The 18,414-nt window shown below is 35.8% G+C and overlaps 1 protein-coding gene across 1 annotated transcript; it reads right to left on the reverse strand.

The window, feature by feature from the left end:
• Nucleotides 1–18,402, reverse strand: LOC111505303 (KICSTOR complex protein ITFG2). The gene is made up of 8 exons (XM_023160081.2): nucleotides 18,256–18,402; nucleotides 9,789–9,974; nucleotides 9,322–9,471; nucleotides 8,975–9,137; nucleotides 7,014–7,206; nucleotides 5,511–5,720; nucleotides 1,293–1,530; nucleotides 1–270 (listed from the first exon to the last, which is right to left on the reverse strand). The coding sequence occupies exons 1-8, from the start codon at nucleotides 18,400–18,402 to the stop codon at nucleotides 85–87; spliced, it is 1,473 nt and encodes a 490-aa protein (XP_023015849.2). The 3' UTR covers nucleotides 1–84.
• Nucleotides 18,403–18,414: the final 12 nt, after the last annotated feature.

An 18,414-nucleotide genomic window follows, 5' to 3' on the forward strand; every position in this document is an offset into this window, starting at 1 on the left:
AATATACAACAAAAAAAAAAGTTCTATAAAATAGTTATTTGATTATTACCGTAAGTTTTTCAAAATGAACACAGCTGATGATCACTAGGTATTATACAAAATGTATCCTACAAGTTCTTTTTTCGCTTTTTTGCTCATATTCTTCACAAGTTCCAGGGCATCATTTTTACTTCTACTACCATCAACAAAAAGTTCACTTAGTTTCTCAGGATCAGGTTCAAATTTTTTGCATGTAAGCTCTCTTAGAGGAAGGTCATAATATATGACAATCTGAAAGAAAAATATGTTACTTAAAACTGAATTTTAAATCGTTGATGTATAACTATTGATTTCTAGAATAGTTTATTGGGTAACAGGGTCAATTTATTCTAAAAAAACAGTTATTTTCTTGTCAACGATTAGAATTCAATCCAATTCTTCTTCAGGGGTCTGTAACAATAAATTTTATAAAACACACCTGTCACAAACTTTATAACTGTTGTTGTTTCAAATGATGTAAGAAGTTGTAATAAAATTATAAGAAGTTTTTCCATGTTAAAACTATAACTGAAGATAAAAATCCTTAAACGTGCTAGATGCATATAAAAACACTGTATATAAAACGTCTAATGATTTTTGAATTCAGTTATAGTTTTTACGTGGAAAATCACCTTTTCGATGAGTAATTGCATTACTACTTCTCACAACTTTAAAAATGGCAACAGATATGGAGTTTGTGGCAAGTATGTATTATAAAATTCATTATTCCAGAACCTGAAGAAGAATTAAATTGAATTCGAAACATTGGCAAGAACATAAAAGCTTATTTAAAATGAAGAGTTGGGGATGTATGAAATGAGCTATGAGGAATGTGACAAAAAGTATATTGGTCAGACTGAGCGAGCCATTGAAACTCGTTTCAAAAAACACGCAGCACATATCCGACTACGAAGACCAGAAAAATATAGTGTCGCTCAACACGCCTTGGAGAACTGTCATAGAATAAATGAGAACTACTCGAGATTCTTGAAAGGGGGACATACTATATTTTTGAATGCTTGGCATGAGAACCATGAATAGTGGCAAAGGTTCCATTCCAAACAGCCCACACTATTGTTGAAATGTTGAAAATGTTGAAATTTGCGGAAACTTCCAGAAGATAGTTTCCCTTAATTATTGATGTGGATCAGAAAGTGAAAGTGTACTCTGTTAGATATAAATAGAGACCAGTATTGAAGTTCTTGTGATTGGAAAAAGTGCTTGTTTTAGAAAGATTCCGTAAGATATTGTGATATCCACAAGAATGCACTTACACTATTTTTAAATGTTACATACACAAGGGATGTAACATCTGGGACATTGGTTGTAATGCCATAGTAATCACTTGCGAATGCTTGAACTGGTTCATCCAAATGGAATCTCAAAGAGTTCTTTTCTTGATCCAAAATGTACGTTTGACCATCCCAGCAACACACAACTATGTCGTCAGAACCATTGCCAGTGACGTCCATTTTCGTTAATGCAAAAATTTGGTGGTCTACAGCAATTGCCCTGAAAAGAAAGAATATAATGTGAATATATTGTTGGTAAGTTGCGACTCTCCGTATTTGGGGCATTCCCAATGATTAAATAATTAAGTCAACAGTGAGAAGACATATACCAAAGACTACAGAATACTATAAGACGTGTCACTCGCTCATTTTTCGACATCTGAGAAATCTCGCCGCCCGCTAGCGACAGCGGGTAATTACCAGCCGAGGTAGTACAGTGTGTCGCTTGAAGTTACCAGTTCTCGTCGGCACACGAGATATAAAGGTTGTCCGTATTGTTTGGTATTGTCAAAGACTACAGAATCGGTAAACTTTGGTATTGTGATAGTGTTGTGTTCGTTCGGAGTTCGAAATATTTATTTTGTGAAAATGTCGACGTATTGCTCAGTGGATGGTTGTCTGAGTACGGTGGGAAGCCCAGGTATTTCGTTTTTCCGCTGCCCAAAGTACAGTGAAAGGTATGCATTCAATATATTCACCATTAATTTTTATTTTACCTATCTATACCTTTTATGGTTTTGTTGTATAAAATTATTCATAACGAAATATACCGCCGGCATTTGCCAATCCAAACTCATTTCAATCTTTTTTCAAAATGTTCAGTTTATCGATTGATATACTTGAATTTTTTTTTAGGTGTCAACGTTGGAAAAATGTATTAGGCTTCATTGGGAATCATAGATATGCTACTCTTACCCCAGAGCAGAGTCACAATAGAATTAAAATTTGCAGCTTACATTTTAGAGCCGATGATATTGTGAATTCTCGTATTCATAGCTATGATGTTCCTTCATTGCGTCTGCCTCAAGATGGTTCTCAGAAAGGTTGGTTCAGTGAAGTTTATAGATTCAAATGATGAAAAAATCTTATTCCACTTTTTAACATATGAAATTTACAATATCAATTTTGTTGTTTAAACCTTCCAGATGATGATGCCATTGCCGGTACTAGCAAGGATTTTATTTACATTGATGCTCAGGTTCAAACGGATCAATTAGGATCACGAGGTGAAATATCTTTTCGTTATATTATATACTTACCTGATCTATTTTTATATGCTTCGGAAAAAAAAACGATGACAAGAAAACAATTATTGAAAGTACGTACATCTTTCTTTTAGATGAATGCAGCCAAACATCTGCTAAACTCTCTTCGGGAACTCCAAGAAAAGTGGCATTACGAAAAAAAATTGTATCACTAGAGAAAACAGTAGCTTCAACATCAAAAAGAGCACTGGACGAAACCGGAATTACTCTGGATGATGTTTTCAAGTTTCTGGATCGAAAATATCCTGAGCAATATTGTAAGCTCTTGAAAGCACAGCTTTCTTTGATAAATAAAGCACCAAAAGGGTCCAGGTATAGTGACGAATTCAAACAGTTTGCATTGACTCTTTATTTTCTTGGTCCGAAAGCATACAAAAAATTTTCAACAATTTGTAGATTACCGTCAAAAAGTACACTTCATCGTTTCACGAAAAATTGGATTGTTGAACCAGGCTTCAACGATTTTATTTTTCGTGTTATTGAATTCAGGATTGGGCTCATGTAGGAGAAAGAAAGATATTGTATTTTATGCCTAGACGAAATATCTTTGAAATCTCATCTTTATTATGATATTTCCAGAGACAAAATAGTAGGTTTCCAAACAAGTTTGAATGGGACCTCTACTGACATAGCAAGTAGTGCTCTAACAGTAATGGTCAGAGGTTTGGCAAGCAATTGGAAAATACCACTTGCATACTTTTTCTATAAGACATCAGCAACTTCTGATGATTTGAAAGATATTTTGTTCAAAACGGTACGAAGATGCAAAAGTATAGGCCTAAATGTCATGGGGGTGGTTTCCGATCAGGGTTCAAATTTTCAGAAGTTGGTGAAAACTTTGAATGTTACAGACGAAAATCAAAATCCCATATTTCTGATAGACGATCATAAACTTGTATATTTGTTTGATATCCCGCACTTGCTGAAGTCGACACGAAACAATTTGTTTTCCTATCAGTTTTTACTTCAGGGTGGAGAAACAAGAAAACATTACATAGAAACAATGTATAATTATGATAGAACTAAACAATATAAATTGGCTCTTAAACTTAATAATGACCACATTTATCGAAATAATTTTCAAAAAATGAAAGTCACGTTGGCTTCCCAAGTTCCCATCAAGAGATATTGTTGACCATGTAATAGAGATGGAAAACATATTCATTGAAAATTTTGATAAAATCGGCAGTGAGAAGGGAATTGGACAGTATTTGAAAACAAAATATTCGAAAATTCTTTTCTCACATCCATGTCAAAAATTCCTCTTCGATTATTATATATCTTTATATACAAGAGTTCGGATATACTTTACTTTAAAATTCATGAACCAGGACATGAAGATTGTTAGGAAACATAAATCATGCAATGTAAAATTGAATATTTTAAATCATTTATAAACATATAACATTATATAATTGTATTATTTTTGTTAATAAAACATGTTTTTCTGAATGTATGTTTATCATTTCATCAGTAAATCACTCTGATCTGTTTCTTAGATCATTTATTCATGAGTTTATCTATCATGTTTCTAGAAGTTGATCGACAAACAACTACTTTCGTATCTTTGTTTATCTGTCTGATACAACCGAGCAAGCGAAGTTTCAACTTCGGAACGTCCCCTGTAGATATCGCGAATAGGAACTGCCCTCGTATAACTGTCATGCGGCCGGCGGCTTCCAGACATCGTCTGTCGGCGATATGATTTATGGAAATCGCAAAAAATGCAATCCTGAGCCGTACCGACAAACGAATTCCTTGGAGTGAACCAACTTATAGTATTCGGTAAACTTTGCATATACGTATGAGGAAATAAATATTTCGAAATATTAATCCTTCCCAACTACCTACACAGTAGGGTGTGGTAAACGTATGTCGAAAAACAACTACTTCCCGGGCTAATACCACGCTAGATATTGAATTATATCCGACAGACATTTATGTCTGTTATATGAGATTCCTACAGAGGCTAGTCTCGCAGATGTTTCTCGTTCATCCAGCAGCAGGACTATGCTGAAATTATTCAAGAAGATCACCTGCAGACCGTGGTTTCAAAGTATTACCTCGTCAGTACGGAAAAAATCCTACCCAGACAGCAAAGTATTTGGTACTAGATTAATTTCAACACGGCTCCGCTACATATATGAAACCTTCGTCTGAGAGAAAGATTGTTAACCAGTAACAACTCCCCGCTTGGGGCTTTGTTCACGAGATTCACGAACTCAACAACTTCATCAACCCAAATTACAATTCAACGCTATATTTCACTCACAATTGTAAAAATCAGATTTATTCCAATGTCGTTTCTTCGCTTTTGAATTTATCGGTACTGTAATTCAAACTTTTTGGAGCTCGATGTTGTGCCACGTTACATTGTTCATTTTGCCAGTGATATACGCAAATGCCGTAGCGGAACAATTTTCGTTATTTTCCAAGAGGTAAATACATAAATTTGAAAAATGGCAGGAGAAATAATAATGAAACTAGAATGCTTGCTTTCTGTTAGCTTCATTACTGCAAGGTCTTCAAAATAAGCCTCAGTTTCTACAATGATCTCTTCTCGCAACCCAAATCCTTCAATACAGCAGGTATTTCATCATTTTTCTTTTTGAAAAACAAGAATCTTATTATTGAAACAAAAACCAAATAGCTTAGATTCCTGAAAATTCAAGGGTGGTTATCTCAAGATTGATATTTGAGAATGACAACACGTTAGTGTTACTGATGGTGCCATCTCTTGGCTAGGCCGACTACTTACTAAGCCAGCCAAGGTCAAGAATTTTTAGATTCATTTCTCAAAGTTCCATTTTGTATTCAATGATAATCAATATGAAATCCCTTAGTCAATATACCGATATATCAAACTGAGAGGAACCAGACTAGAACTAACTTTTGAATCCTTTCTCTTTTGCATAGCTTTGAGTCCATTCCTTACCATAATATGACTTCATCTTTCACTAATATGATTGTTCCATCAAGAGTGGCCAAAGCATAAGGCATGCCATTTCTGGAGGGATTATTTTCATCAGCATGCTGCGGGTTTCTCAAATCACCCAATATTTCTGTAGAGATATTTTGGTTTCTCATCCTAGTAATGCCGAGGGATTGATAGTCGACTGATCCTGACATATGTTCGCCAGTAGAACTGAAAAATTAATTGGTATTGTAATATTTTCTCCACCATCAACAAAACTACATTATTTTCTTTTGAAATGGGACACAAAAATGTGGGAAACTTCCAAAGAGAGGAAGAGAGATATTAATTCCAATAAACTCTTCATAAATATGCACAGATGTTTCTCTTTCAGATACAAACTGGGAAAAAATTCCATTGAAACCTTCCTTTCGTTGGAAGAATCGCACATTTTTTGTATGAAAATGGAAAAGTAGAAAGCCAAAGATACTTTTTTTTCTCTTTCGAGTTATCATTTCGAATACGCTGTCTGTTCAAAAAATAAGATGAATTTTCATTTTTCTCAAAAAATACTTATTTATTCATGAATTTCTATTTTGTTCACTTCAAATTATTCCCCACCAGATATTATACACTTGTGCCAGCGTTTTTTCTGATCCTTGAAACAGTTCTGATATCCACCTTTTGGTATGTCTTTGAGCTCTAAACGATTCTGTTTTCTCATCTCCTCAATCGTCGCAAAACGCCGTCCTTTCATGGGTCTCTTCAATCTTGCGAACAGAATAGTCGCTGGGAGCCAAATCTGGTGAATACAGTGGCGGAAGCATGATTACAGTGTTGTTTTCGGCCAAAAAAATTATCAAAAAGCAATGACGAGGGAGCAGATGCATTATCGTGATGCGAAAGTTTTTCCACAATACCGGACAGTATCGCTTCTCGCAAGTGGCGCATAACTTCAAGATAATACTCCTTATTGACCGTTCGACTACGTTGCAAGAACTCCTGATACATTACGCCAAGGTAATTGAAGAAAACAGTGAGCAAAACTTTGATATTTGATCGAACATCGCGTATTTTTTTGGTCTTGGCCCTTCTGGGCTCTTCCATTATGGTAATTGGATTTTGGTTTTGATGTCACAACCATATACCCGTGATTCGTCACCAGTTATGACCCTTTTAAGATCGCCGTTGACATAATTTAACAATTCCTGATCGATGCTCAGTTCATGGTGAAAATTCAGCAATTTTGAAACGAATTTCGCTATCACATGCTTCAGGCCCAAAGCCGATTGATATGCGGACATCTCCACCAACTTTTCTTATAGTGATTCATCGGTTTTTGATGTACTGGAGCTTCCTGGAAAAGCGTCGTCATTCACATCTTCTCGACCTTCTTTGAAAAACTTGTACTACTTGTAAACATTTTTCAGGCTCAAAGAACAATTTCCTTATGCCACTTTCAACATTTCAAATGTTGAATATTCACCTTATTTTTTGAACGTGTATAAAATCAAGAAAACAGACCTCTCTGAGTTACTGTGGTAAACATTTTCCATGCTACTTTGCTCGTTTGAATCATCTGATTGGCATTTGATTCTCATGAATGTACCGCCGGGTTGGGCAATCAATAAACATGCTTTGCCATCGAGAGAGTGGTGTAATGTTATGGATCCTATTTGGTTGGCACATTCCCATTTGTTTAATGCCACAAATTTACCTGAATAGATGATTATTATTAGTGGTTCCAGAATCAAAAAATATTTTATTAGAAAAAACATTGTTCTGATCAACCTTACAAATGAATAATAATGTATTCTTTTTCAATAAATGTCTAAATGAAATGAGAAGTTTTGTTTTGTTTTTTAGAAGGAATAAAATGAGTCACTTGTGGTTCTGTTATTTCCTAACTGAATAGCGTCCCAACGATGGCTTGATGTGTGTGTATACGTGCCGAAAGGATGAGTGAACATCATGAGCCTATCAGCTGTCTCTACGGAATCTTCGAGATACCGGACGCACTCTCGTTGTAGCATCGCCTTGTCACGGTAATGTGGGGCTCTGCCGTGATTGACCTTCTTTCTCCAGCTTCTCCTGGGACTTTTATGGACAGAGTAAACTTAAAAATTCTTCCTGACGCTGAGTCCATGGAGGAAATGGATGTCGAGCTTACGACAGCAACTAACCTGCCTGTAAATTTAGATCAGGAGCAAGTCTACAGAGGAGATGGATGTCGAGTTCAACTGACCTACCTGTAAATTTAGTTCAGGAGCGAGTCTAAAAAGGAGATGGATTTCGAGTTTACGACTCCAACTGACCTCCCTGTAACTTTAGTTCAGGAGCGAGAGCTTCTCAACTCCCCAACTCCTGATCCAATAACTTTACTTAAAAAAAAAGATTTGGTGGTGCAGCCAGGAAACTACTGAGTTGTCTCCTCAAGAGCGGGTACCTTGTAAAACCGCCTTGCATCAAATTCTTGATCGGCGTATGCAGAATCTGTCTCAGGTGGAGGAACAAACCCCCCATGAGCAGGTTAGCAAACGTTTATGCTTAAGTGATGATTCACCAAAACCAGAGGTGAAACAGCCCTGCACAGTTGAATCTAAGGCATCATCAGGTGTAGCTGACATGCAAAAACCGTCATATGGGAGGGTTGTCGCGGGTATCAAGGTGGAAATCTTGCACCTTGACTATCCTACTACCTCATTACCAATGAAACAACACAGCATATACTTTGTGCCCCGCTGGGGACTGAATCAGGTTTTAACCATTTGACCTGAAAGACCACTCACCATACAAACTAATCGGCTTCGGTAAGAAGCTGTATTTATTTGATCAAGTGTTAATAGGTATGAGCCACAATAAACCCTTGCGGGTTGCGGTGGAGGGTCGAATAGACCCACTCACTTTGGACCTAACCTATGTCTGGTACTGAGTAACCTTTCAATAAAAGCATTTATTACTATTCTGTTTTACATATTCAAAAAATTAAAAAAAAAAAAGATTTTAGTGTCTCCTCCTGATTACTTTCCATATCGAATACAGAGTGTATTTTTCAATCTTACAATATTCTTGCAATGATACAATTGCTTATACTATAAATACACTTTACTTTTCTATGGCTGTGAGAAATTTAGTACGAGGTCATTGGTATCGATAAATTTTATTATAATAACTCTACAAATGCCCTTTCCAAACCAAAAAGTACATTTTATTACATTTCAATTCCTCTGACCTACCTCACATTCACTTGATAGCATTACTCTCACATTTGTGAAAATATATTCCATTCCTGTGGAAGAATAAATTATTGTCATAACCGAGAAGGATGGTGTGGAAAGCTAATCTATTTTAAAAACCCCTATTCCAACTTTGAACTTAGGATTTTGTTAGGTTATGTTAAAGACAATTAGGTTAGGTTCGCCTCATAATTCCCAAATTGAAATTCATGATTTATTTGAGATGCGAAAGTGCAAATAACAACATACCTAACAGTTTATCGGATGGTTCGAAACCCAAACAGGAGTCAGTAAGATTTAGCGCAGGTAGATAGGGATTGGCAACCCATCTGTAGGACCGAACAACACGGTCTGTCAGTCCAAGAATCATTTCTATCATTCCATCACCATCGACATCACCAAGAACAATATCCTGGAAACAAATGAAAATGTAACGGGAATGACAGTTATAAATTGGCTAATAATCAGTCTAATTTCTCCGCTATTTATACATATAAATCATTATTATTAATTTACTGTGACAACTGTTAGTCTGATTTCATTTCATCAATTTCTTGTTTAACGAAGTTCATGACTTCATCTTACATGGAAAGTACCTTGCAATTAGCTGGAATTCTTTGCATATGTATACAAATGAGTTGAACTCTTTCGGAATCATCCTTTTTGATTTTCAAATCTGCAAACTCGCCTATCGGTAAGTTTTCTGAGCTACCAGTACCAGATGTGGAATTAATTTGACCATCTACCTAAGTAACAAATATTGAAAATTACAACTAGTCACTCAACACATGATAATAGAAAAAATCTCTCATTCAGAAATATCAGGGTAACCTATTTCTGATTGACAGCATTCATATTCAAGAAATTTCACAGTTTTATCAAATTTAGTTAAGCTATCAGCATTTTTCAATATGTTTTTTCTGTCATTACTTATGTTCAATATTATTATGTCTCATGTTTATATTGTTATATCTTCAATGTTTTTTTCTTATGTCTGACATAAATATGTACAAAACATGGTATGTCACAATGAAACTTTCATCAATTCTTTTTTATCACTCACCTGATCTACTGATTCATCTAAAGTGTTCACAGAATCGTCCAAAATATTTTCAGGGGCTGCATACAGATAGCACCAACCATCCGCAGTAATAATAGTTAAGACATTACGCTTTTGGTTGGTGACATCTCCAACAGCAATACAAGTTATAAAACCTAGTTTTGATATTGACTGCAGTTTTTCCTTTCCCTGAAATATATAATTAGATACAATGAAACATAGGACTGTAACTGGTACACAAATTTCGCTCAAAAGAATCCAATCTGAGGTTACTAGGCGTACCACAGGGATGTGTGTTCGGGTCTTTGTTAGCCCTCAGATGTGTCACACAACAGAATTAGTAACTTAAATTTGCTATAAAATTTGACATGCCCACTAGTATATATTTACTTTGTAAGTCATTTTCATTGTTATGTAAAAGAAAATTTCAAGTATTCTTCATGCTACATTAAAACCATATAACAGTAAGTAATTCATGAAATTTATGAAATATGTATGCATGAAACAAATGTTTGTTTTTTATTTAAAAATAATGAACAGCATCATAATGATATTTCCATAATATGTTCCTTTTGGGATAATAACTCCCAATTTTAGGTATTGTAAAGCCATAACATAACCTTAGAAAACAAGGGCGACGATATTTCCCCCCATGGAAACGCCATCATATTTACGTCTTGGAAAGTACCTACGTAAAAAATGTGATGGAAATTTTGGGAATGTTGAATGAGGTCATATTATCATTATAAAAATATGCATGAGAAAAAGAATCACCCGAAAATAACGTTATTTTGGATTACTAATAATTTTTACCTATATTTTTTTCTAATTTTCTAATCATAATAATATGAAAATAAATATTTTCTTCCTAATGTTTTGAATATAACGATAGAAATACAGACTTTTATTGATTGAAAAAGTACGTATATTCGTCATCTCAAAGAATATTGGAATATTACAAGAATTATGGGATAATAATATATTCATGTTTATAGATTCACTCCATATTTTAAGCATGAAAAAATTGACATACCGGGTGAATCTTAAATGATGTCATTAATAACAATGCGCTTTCTCAGGGTACATGATTCTTGGACCCAATGATCACATACCCCACGGTGTGGGGAAAGGTCATTGGTTGATAATGCTGGTGTACCTTCCCGAATGTATTAATGTATCGATGCTTCGGGGGATAGGGCCTGACCAGCGCAAAATTCGGGAAAAAAAATTATAATGTCTTCATTTCCGATGAAAAATAAAATGTTACATGTTATTCGGGAAGTATTTTTCGCGTCAAGCCAACAATGGAAGGAACTAGTTTTTCATTTCTGGTGCATTTGTATTGAAGCTTTTTGGGTCGAAGGAAATTTTGAATGTGTACGGCACTCGATGAGGAGAATACTTGATGCTTGTATTGCAAGTCAAGGTTCTGATTTTGAGCATCTGATTTGATTATTTTTCATTATGACCTGTACTGTCCTCCGAATGGATTTTTTAAAACTCATACTGGGCCGCCAGCCCAGTTGCACTCCTACAACATAAAACGAACCTACTTAGAAAATTCCAGCCTCCAAAAATTTTGCGGTATGGAGAAACAGTGATGAAAAGGTAATTTACATATGTAAACGCACCCCTTTTATCCCCAGTGGGGGCACTCCAGTTGGAATATTTGAAAATCCTCTCTTATAGTACATTTACAACATAAAACGAACCTACATACAAAATTTCAGCTTCCGAAAATATAGCGGTATGGAGAATCAGTGATGAAAAGATAATTTACATATGTAAACGCACCCCTTTTATCTCCAGTGGGGGCGCTCCAATTGGAATATTCAAAAAAATTCTCTCTTATTGCACGTTTACAACATCAAACAAACCTACATAGAAAATTTCTGTCTACGGAAATAAAGCGGTATGGAGAATCAGTGATGAAAAGGTAAATTACATATGTAAACCCATCCCTTTTATCTCCAGTGGGGGCTCCCCAATTGAAATATTTGAAAATCCTCTCTTATCGCACATTAACAACATAAAACGAACCTACATACGAAATTTCATCTTCCGAAAATATAGCGGTATGGAGGAACAATGATGAAAAGGTAATTTACATATGTGAACGCAGCCCTTCCATCCCCAGTGGGGGCGCCCCAGTTGTAATATTTGAAATTCCTCTCTCATTGAACATTAACAACAAAAAACGAACCTACATACAAAATTCAGTTTCCGAAAATATAACGGTAAGGAGAAACAGTGATGAAAAGGTAATTTACATATGGAAACGCACCCCTTTTATCAGCAGTGGGGGCGCCCCAGTTGATATTTTGAAAATCCTCTCTTATTGAACATTAACAACATAAAACGAACCTACATACAAAATTTCAGCTCCCGAAAATATAGCGGTGCGGAGAAAAAGTGATGAAAAGGTAATTTACATATGTAAACGCACCCCTTTTATCACCAGTGGAGGCGTCCAGTTGGAATATTGAAAATAATCCTCTCTGATTGCACGTTTACAACATCAAACGAACCTACATAGAAAATTTCTGCCTACGGAAATAAAGCGGTATGGAGAATCTGTGATGAAATGGTAAATTACATATGTAAACGCACCACTTTTATCTCCAGTGGGGGCGCCCCAGTTGACATTTTGAAAATCCTCTCTTATTGAACATTAACAACATAAAACGAACCTACATACAAAATTTCAGCTTCCGAAAATATAGCGGTATGGAGAATCAGTGATGAAAAGATAATTTACATATGTAAACGCACCCCTTTTATCTCCAGTGGGGGAGTTCCAATTGGAATATTCAAAAAAATTCTCTCTTATTGCACGTTTACAACATCAAACAAACCTACATAGAAAATTTCTGTCTACGGAAATGAAGCGGTATGGAGAATCAGTGATGAAAAGGTAAATTACATATGTAAACCCATCCCTTTTATCTCCAGTGGGGGCGCCCCAATTGAAATATTTGAAAATCCTCTCTTATCGCACATAAACAACATAAATCGAACCTACATACGAAATTTCAGCTTCCGAAAATATAGCGATATGGAGGAACAATGATGAAAAGGTAATTTACATATGTAAACGCACCCCTTTTATCACCAGTGGGGGCGTCCCACTTGACATTTTGAAAATCCTCTCTTATTGAACATTAACAACATAAAACGAACCTATATACAAAATTTCAGCTCTCGAAAATATTGCGGTGCGGAGAAACAGTGATGAAAAGGTAATTTACATATGTAAACGCACCCCTTTTATCACCAGTGGAGGCGCCCAGTTGGAATATTGAAAATAATCCTCTCTGATTGCACGTTTACAACATCAAACGAACCTACATAGAAAATTTCTGCCTACGGAAATAAAGCGGTATGGAGAATCTGTGATGAAATGGTAAATTACATATGTAAACGCACCACTTTTATCTCCAGTGGGGGCGCCCCAGTTGACATTTTGAAAATCCTCTCTTATTGAACATTAACAACATAAAACGAACCTACATACAAAATTTCAGCTCCCGAAAATATAGCGGTGCGGAGAATTAGTGATGAAAAGGTAATTTACATATGTAAACGCACCCCTTTTATCACCGGTGGAGGCGCCCCAGTTGGAATATTGAAAAAAATCCTCTCTTATTGCACGTTTACAACATAAAACGAACCTACATACAAAATTTCAGCTCCCGAAAATATAGCGGTGCGGAGAATCAGTGATGAAAAGGTAATTTACATATGTAAACGCACCACTTTTATCTCCAGTGGGGCGCCCCAGTTGACATTTTGAAAATCCTCTCTTATTGAACATTAACAACATAAAACGAACCTACATACAAAATTTCAGCTCCCGAAAATATAGCGGTGCGGAGAAACAGTGATGAAAAGGTAATTTACATATGTAAACGCACCCCGTTTATCACCGGTGGAGGCGCCCCAGTTGGAATATTGAAAAAAATCCTCTCTTATTGCACGTTTACAATATCAAACGAATCTACATAGAAAATTTCTGCCTACGAAAATAAAGCGGTATGGAGAATCAGTGATGAAAAGGTAAATTACATATGTAAACCCATCCCTACATATGTGAACGCACCCCTTTCATCCCCAGTGGGGGCTCCCCAGTTGTAATATTTGAAATTTCTCTCTCATTGAACAATAACAACATAAAACGAACCTACATACAAAATTCAGCTTCCGAAAATATAGCGGTGCGGAGAAACAGTGATGAAAAGGTAATTTACATATGTAAACGCAACCCTATCATCCCCAGTGGAGGCGCCCCAGTTGGAATAATAAAAAAAAATCCTCTCTTATTGCACGTTTACAACATCAAACGAACTTACATAGAAAATTTCTGCCTACGAAAATAAAGTGGTACGGAGAATCTGTGATGAAATGGTAAATTACATATGTAAACGCACCACTTTTATCTCCAGTGGGGGCGCCCCAGTTGAAATATTTGAAAATCCTCTCTTATTGAACATTAACAACATAAAACGAACCTACATACAAAATTTCAGCTCCCGAAAATATAACGGTGCGGAGAAACAGTGATGAAAAGGTAATTTACATATGTAAACGCACCCCTTTTATCACCAGTGGAGGCGCCCAGTTGGAATATTGAAAATAATCCTCTCTTATTGCACGTTTACAATATCAAACAAACCTACATAGAAAATTTCTGCCTACGGAAATAAAGCAGTATGGAGAATCTGTGATGAAATGGTAAATTACATATGTAAACGCACCACTTTTATCTCCAGTGGGGGAGCCCCAGTTGAAATATTTGAAAATCCTCTCTTATTGAACATTAACAACATAAAACGAACCTACATAGAAAATTTCACCTCCCGAAAATATAGCGGTGCGGAGAAACAGTGATGAAAAGGTAATTTACATATGTAAACGCACCCCTTTTATCACCGGTGGAGGCTCCCCAGTTGGAATATTGAAAAAAATCCTCTCTTATTGCACGTTTACAATATCAAACAAACCTACATAGAAAATTTCTGCCTACGGAAATAAAGCAGTATGGAGAATCTGTGATGAAATGGTAAATTACATATGTAAACGCACCACTTTTATCTCCAGTGGGGGAGCCCCAGTTGAAATATTTGAAAATCCTCTCTTATTGAACATTAACAACATAAAACGAACCTACATAGAAAATTTCACCTCCCGAAAATATAGCGATACGGAGAAACAGTGATGAAAAGGTAATTTTCATATGTAAACGCACCCCTATTATCCCCAGTGGAGGTGCCCTAGTTGGAATATTAAAAAATCCTCTCTTATTGCACATTTACAACATCAAACGAACCTACATAGAAAATTTCTGCCTACGAAAATTTAGCGGTATGGAAAAACAGTGATGAAAAGGTAATCTACATATGTGAACGCACTCCTTTTATCCCCAGTGGGGGCACCCGTTGGAATATTTGAAAATCCTCTCTTACTGCACATTAACAACATAAAACGAACCCACATAAAAAATGTCAGCTTCCAAAAATATAGCGGTACGGAGAAACAGTGTTGAAAAGGTTACCTTATTTTATGAACGCGCCTTTTCCTCCGCGGCTGGCTTCTCAGTTAGAATATATAAAAATTCTTTCTTATTGCACATCTACAACATGAAAAAACCTACATACAAAATTTCACGAAAATATAGCGGTACAGAGAAACAGTGATGAAAAGGTAGTTTTCATATGTATACGCGCCCCTTTTAGCGCCACGGGGGGATCCCCAATTGGAATATTTGAAAATACTTTTTTAGTGCACATCTAAGACTTAAGAAGCACCTACATACCAAATTTTAGTTTTCTAGGACTTACCAGTACGAAGAAACAGAGATAAATGTGTGAGTGTTAAGTGAGTGACTTTCGCGTTTATATACCGGGTGTCAACGAATCTATTAGACAAGTCATAACTTCTAGACTATTACGTGTATCAAAACGAGATTTGGTACAGATAAATGGTATGTGGAGAGGAGAGTTTTCACATATTTTTCACTTTCCGGTCACTTCCGGTTTCAGTGGAAATGGCTCCGGTTCTGAATTTTTAAATGGAACACCCTGTATATTGTAACATTTTTGGATTTCTGAGACAATTCTGGATCAGAAACTGACATTTCCGGAAGTTTTTCAGCCTACTTGATTTTTTCAGAGTCACTTTTAAAATTGCATCTAGGTGGCCATGATCGGACGTAAACTAATCTATGGACCTCAGGTGATATCAGAAAATTGCAATAGCGGAGTTTTAGTGACTAGTGTGTTGAATATGAACGAGACAAGTTTACAAAATAACATTTTCGTGTCTAACTATTATTTTTCAAATGGCGACCATTTTTTGACAAGCACTTTCCGAAAAAAGGATTTTTTGACAAATCTAACGATACTAATTTATTTGCGATTGGATTACAAATAAGAACATAAATTAAATATTACTGAGGAAAATACTCGATACAAATTCATTTACTTTTGTCAAGGGTGCCATGGATAGGAATGATGCATAATATTTTGCGGTTATTTCCATCAAGTCCACTTTGGAGAACAAAACGCTCACCTAGGTTATGACAGTGACATAAGCTTTATGAGCAGAAAGTAGAAGTTTCTCTTGATTTTCGTTAATTTTAGTTTAATTTTTCGTCGAAATAATGTATACTCAAAGTGAAAAAGTGGATATGTTGTTATTGTTTGGAGAATGCCACAGAAATTCAAGGAAAGCTGCTGAGTTGTATGCTCAGAGATATCCCAATCGGCAACACCCATCTCATCAGTATTTTCCCTATGTTGAGAGTCGTTTTAGGCAAGAGGGAAATCGAGACGCAGAACAGAGGTTTGTCATAAATGAGGAGACTGAGATTAACGTTCTTGCTATGGTAGAAGTTGACAAAACGGTTTCTTTAAGAGAAATTAGTAGAGAAATGCAGTTAAGTCACGAATCAGCAAGAAAAATACTGAAAAAGCACGGATATCGAGCATTTGAATATCAGTTACATCAACATTTGTATGCTGACGACGGCAATAGAAGAGTAGTATTTTGTGATTGGTTGCTTCAAAATCATAGAGTTAACCCAAATTTTATCAACTTCATTCTATTTTCCGACGAATCACGGTTTACAAATAATGGCATGTTTAATAAGCAGAATTGTCGGTACTGGGCCCAACAAAATCAACATGCAATGAGAGAGGGCAATTTTCAAGAAAGGTTTGGCGTCAATGTCTGGGCTGGTATCGTTATAAACAGAATAATTGGTCCAATATTGTTTCAAGGTCAGTTAACAGGGGTTAGATACTTGGGTTTTCTTCAAAATGAAATCGAGGATCATCTTAATGATATGCCTTTAGAAGTTTTACGGCAAATTTACTTCCAGCAAGATGGAGCACCACCCAATAATAGCAGAGACGTACTTGATTTTTTAATAGAGCATTTTAATAATAGAGTTATTGCAACCAACGGTCCAGTACGGTGGCCTGCCCGCTCACCGGATCTGACTGTGTTAGATTTCTTCATTTGGGGATATGTAAAAGAAAGGGTCTACTATGCAACAGCCCCAGCCACTCTCGAAATCCTAGAAGAAAGGATTCAACAGGCATTTAGAAGTATATCGCCTCAAATGTTACAAAACGTGTTGAGAGAAACAATTGAACGAGCTGAAATGTGTCTTGAACAAGGAGGGATGCACTTTGAAAATTTACTATAGTGGAATTTTCAAGAACTTAGGATATTGCAAAAAATCTAAGTGCATCGCTGAAATTATTAGCTAAATTTGTCAAATTTGTTGATCCAATCGCAAATAAATTAGTAACGTTAGATTCGTCAAAAAATCCTTTTTTCGGAAATTGCTTGTCAAAAAATGGTCGCCATTTGAAAAATAATAGACACGAAAATGTTATTTTGTAAACTTGTCTCATTCATATTCAACACACTAGTCACTAAAACTCCGCTATTGCAATTTTCTGCAATTTTCACCTGAGGTCCATAGATTAGTTTACGTCCGATCATGGCCACCTAGATGCAATTTTAAAAGTGACTCTGAAAAAATCAAGTAGGCTGAAAAACTTCCGGAAATGTCAGTTTCTGATCCAGAATTGTCTCAGAAATCCAAAAATGTTACAATATACAGGGTGTTCCATTTAAAAATTCAGAACCGGAGCCATTTCCGCTGAAACCGGAAGTGACCGGAAAGTGAAAAATATGTGAAAACATTCCTCTCCACATACCATTCAACTATACCAAATCTCATTTCAATTCTCCTAATAGTCTAGAAATTATGACTTGTCTAATAGATTCGTTGACACCCGGTATATAGATTTTCATATCATTTCCGCAAAACCATTTTTTTTATGTTTTTTCTAATTTAGATTCTGAAGCTATCCTGAAATTTTCATCAAAATTGGCTACTACACCTTTTCCAATATTTCTAAAGATTAGGCATATTTGATTTGAAAATTGATGGAAATACCTTGAAAATTGCAATATCACCATTCTGATTTCCAACGATGAGCTCATTACATCCATCATTATCAACATCACCTAAGGTCACTGCATTTCTAGCAACATTTCCTGTAAATTCAAATTCTATTTTCTTCACTAAAGATATTGCTCTCATTTTTATAAAGTC

This window comes from Leptinotarsa decemlineata, unplaced genomic scaffold (assembly GCF_025532065.1).
Source record: "Leptinotarsa decemlineata unplaced genomic scaffold, Ldec_3_MD MMD2_tig00026328_RagTag_RagTag, whole genome shotgun sequence".
Classification (NCBI taxonomy): domain Eukaryota; kingdom Metazoa; phylum Arthropoda; class Insecta; order Coleoptera; family Chrysomelidae; genus Leptinotarsa; species Leptinotarsa decemlineata.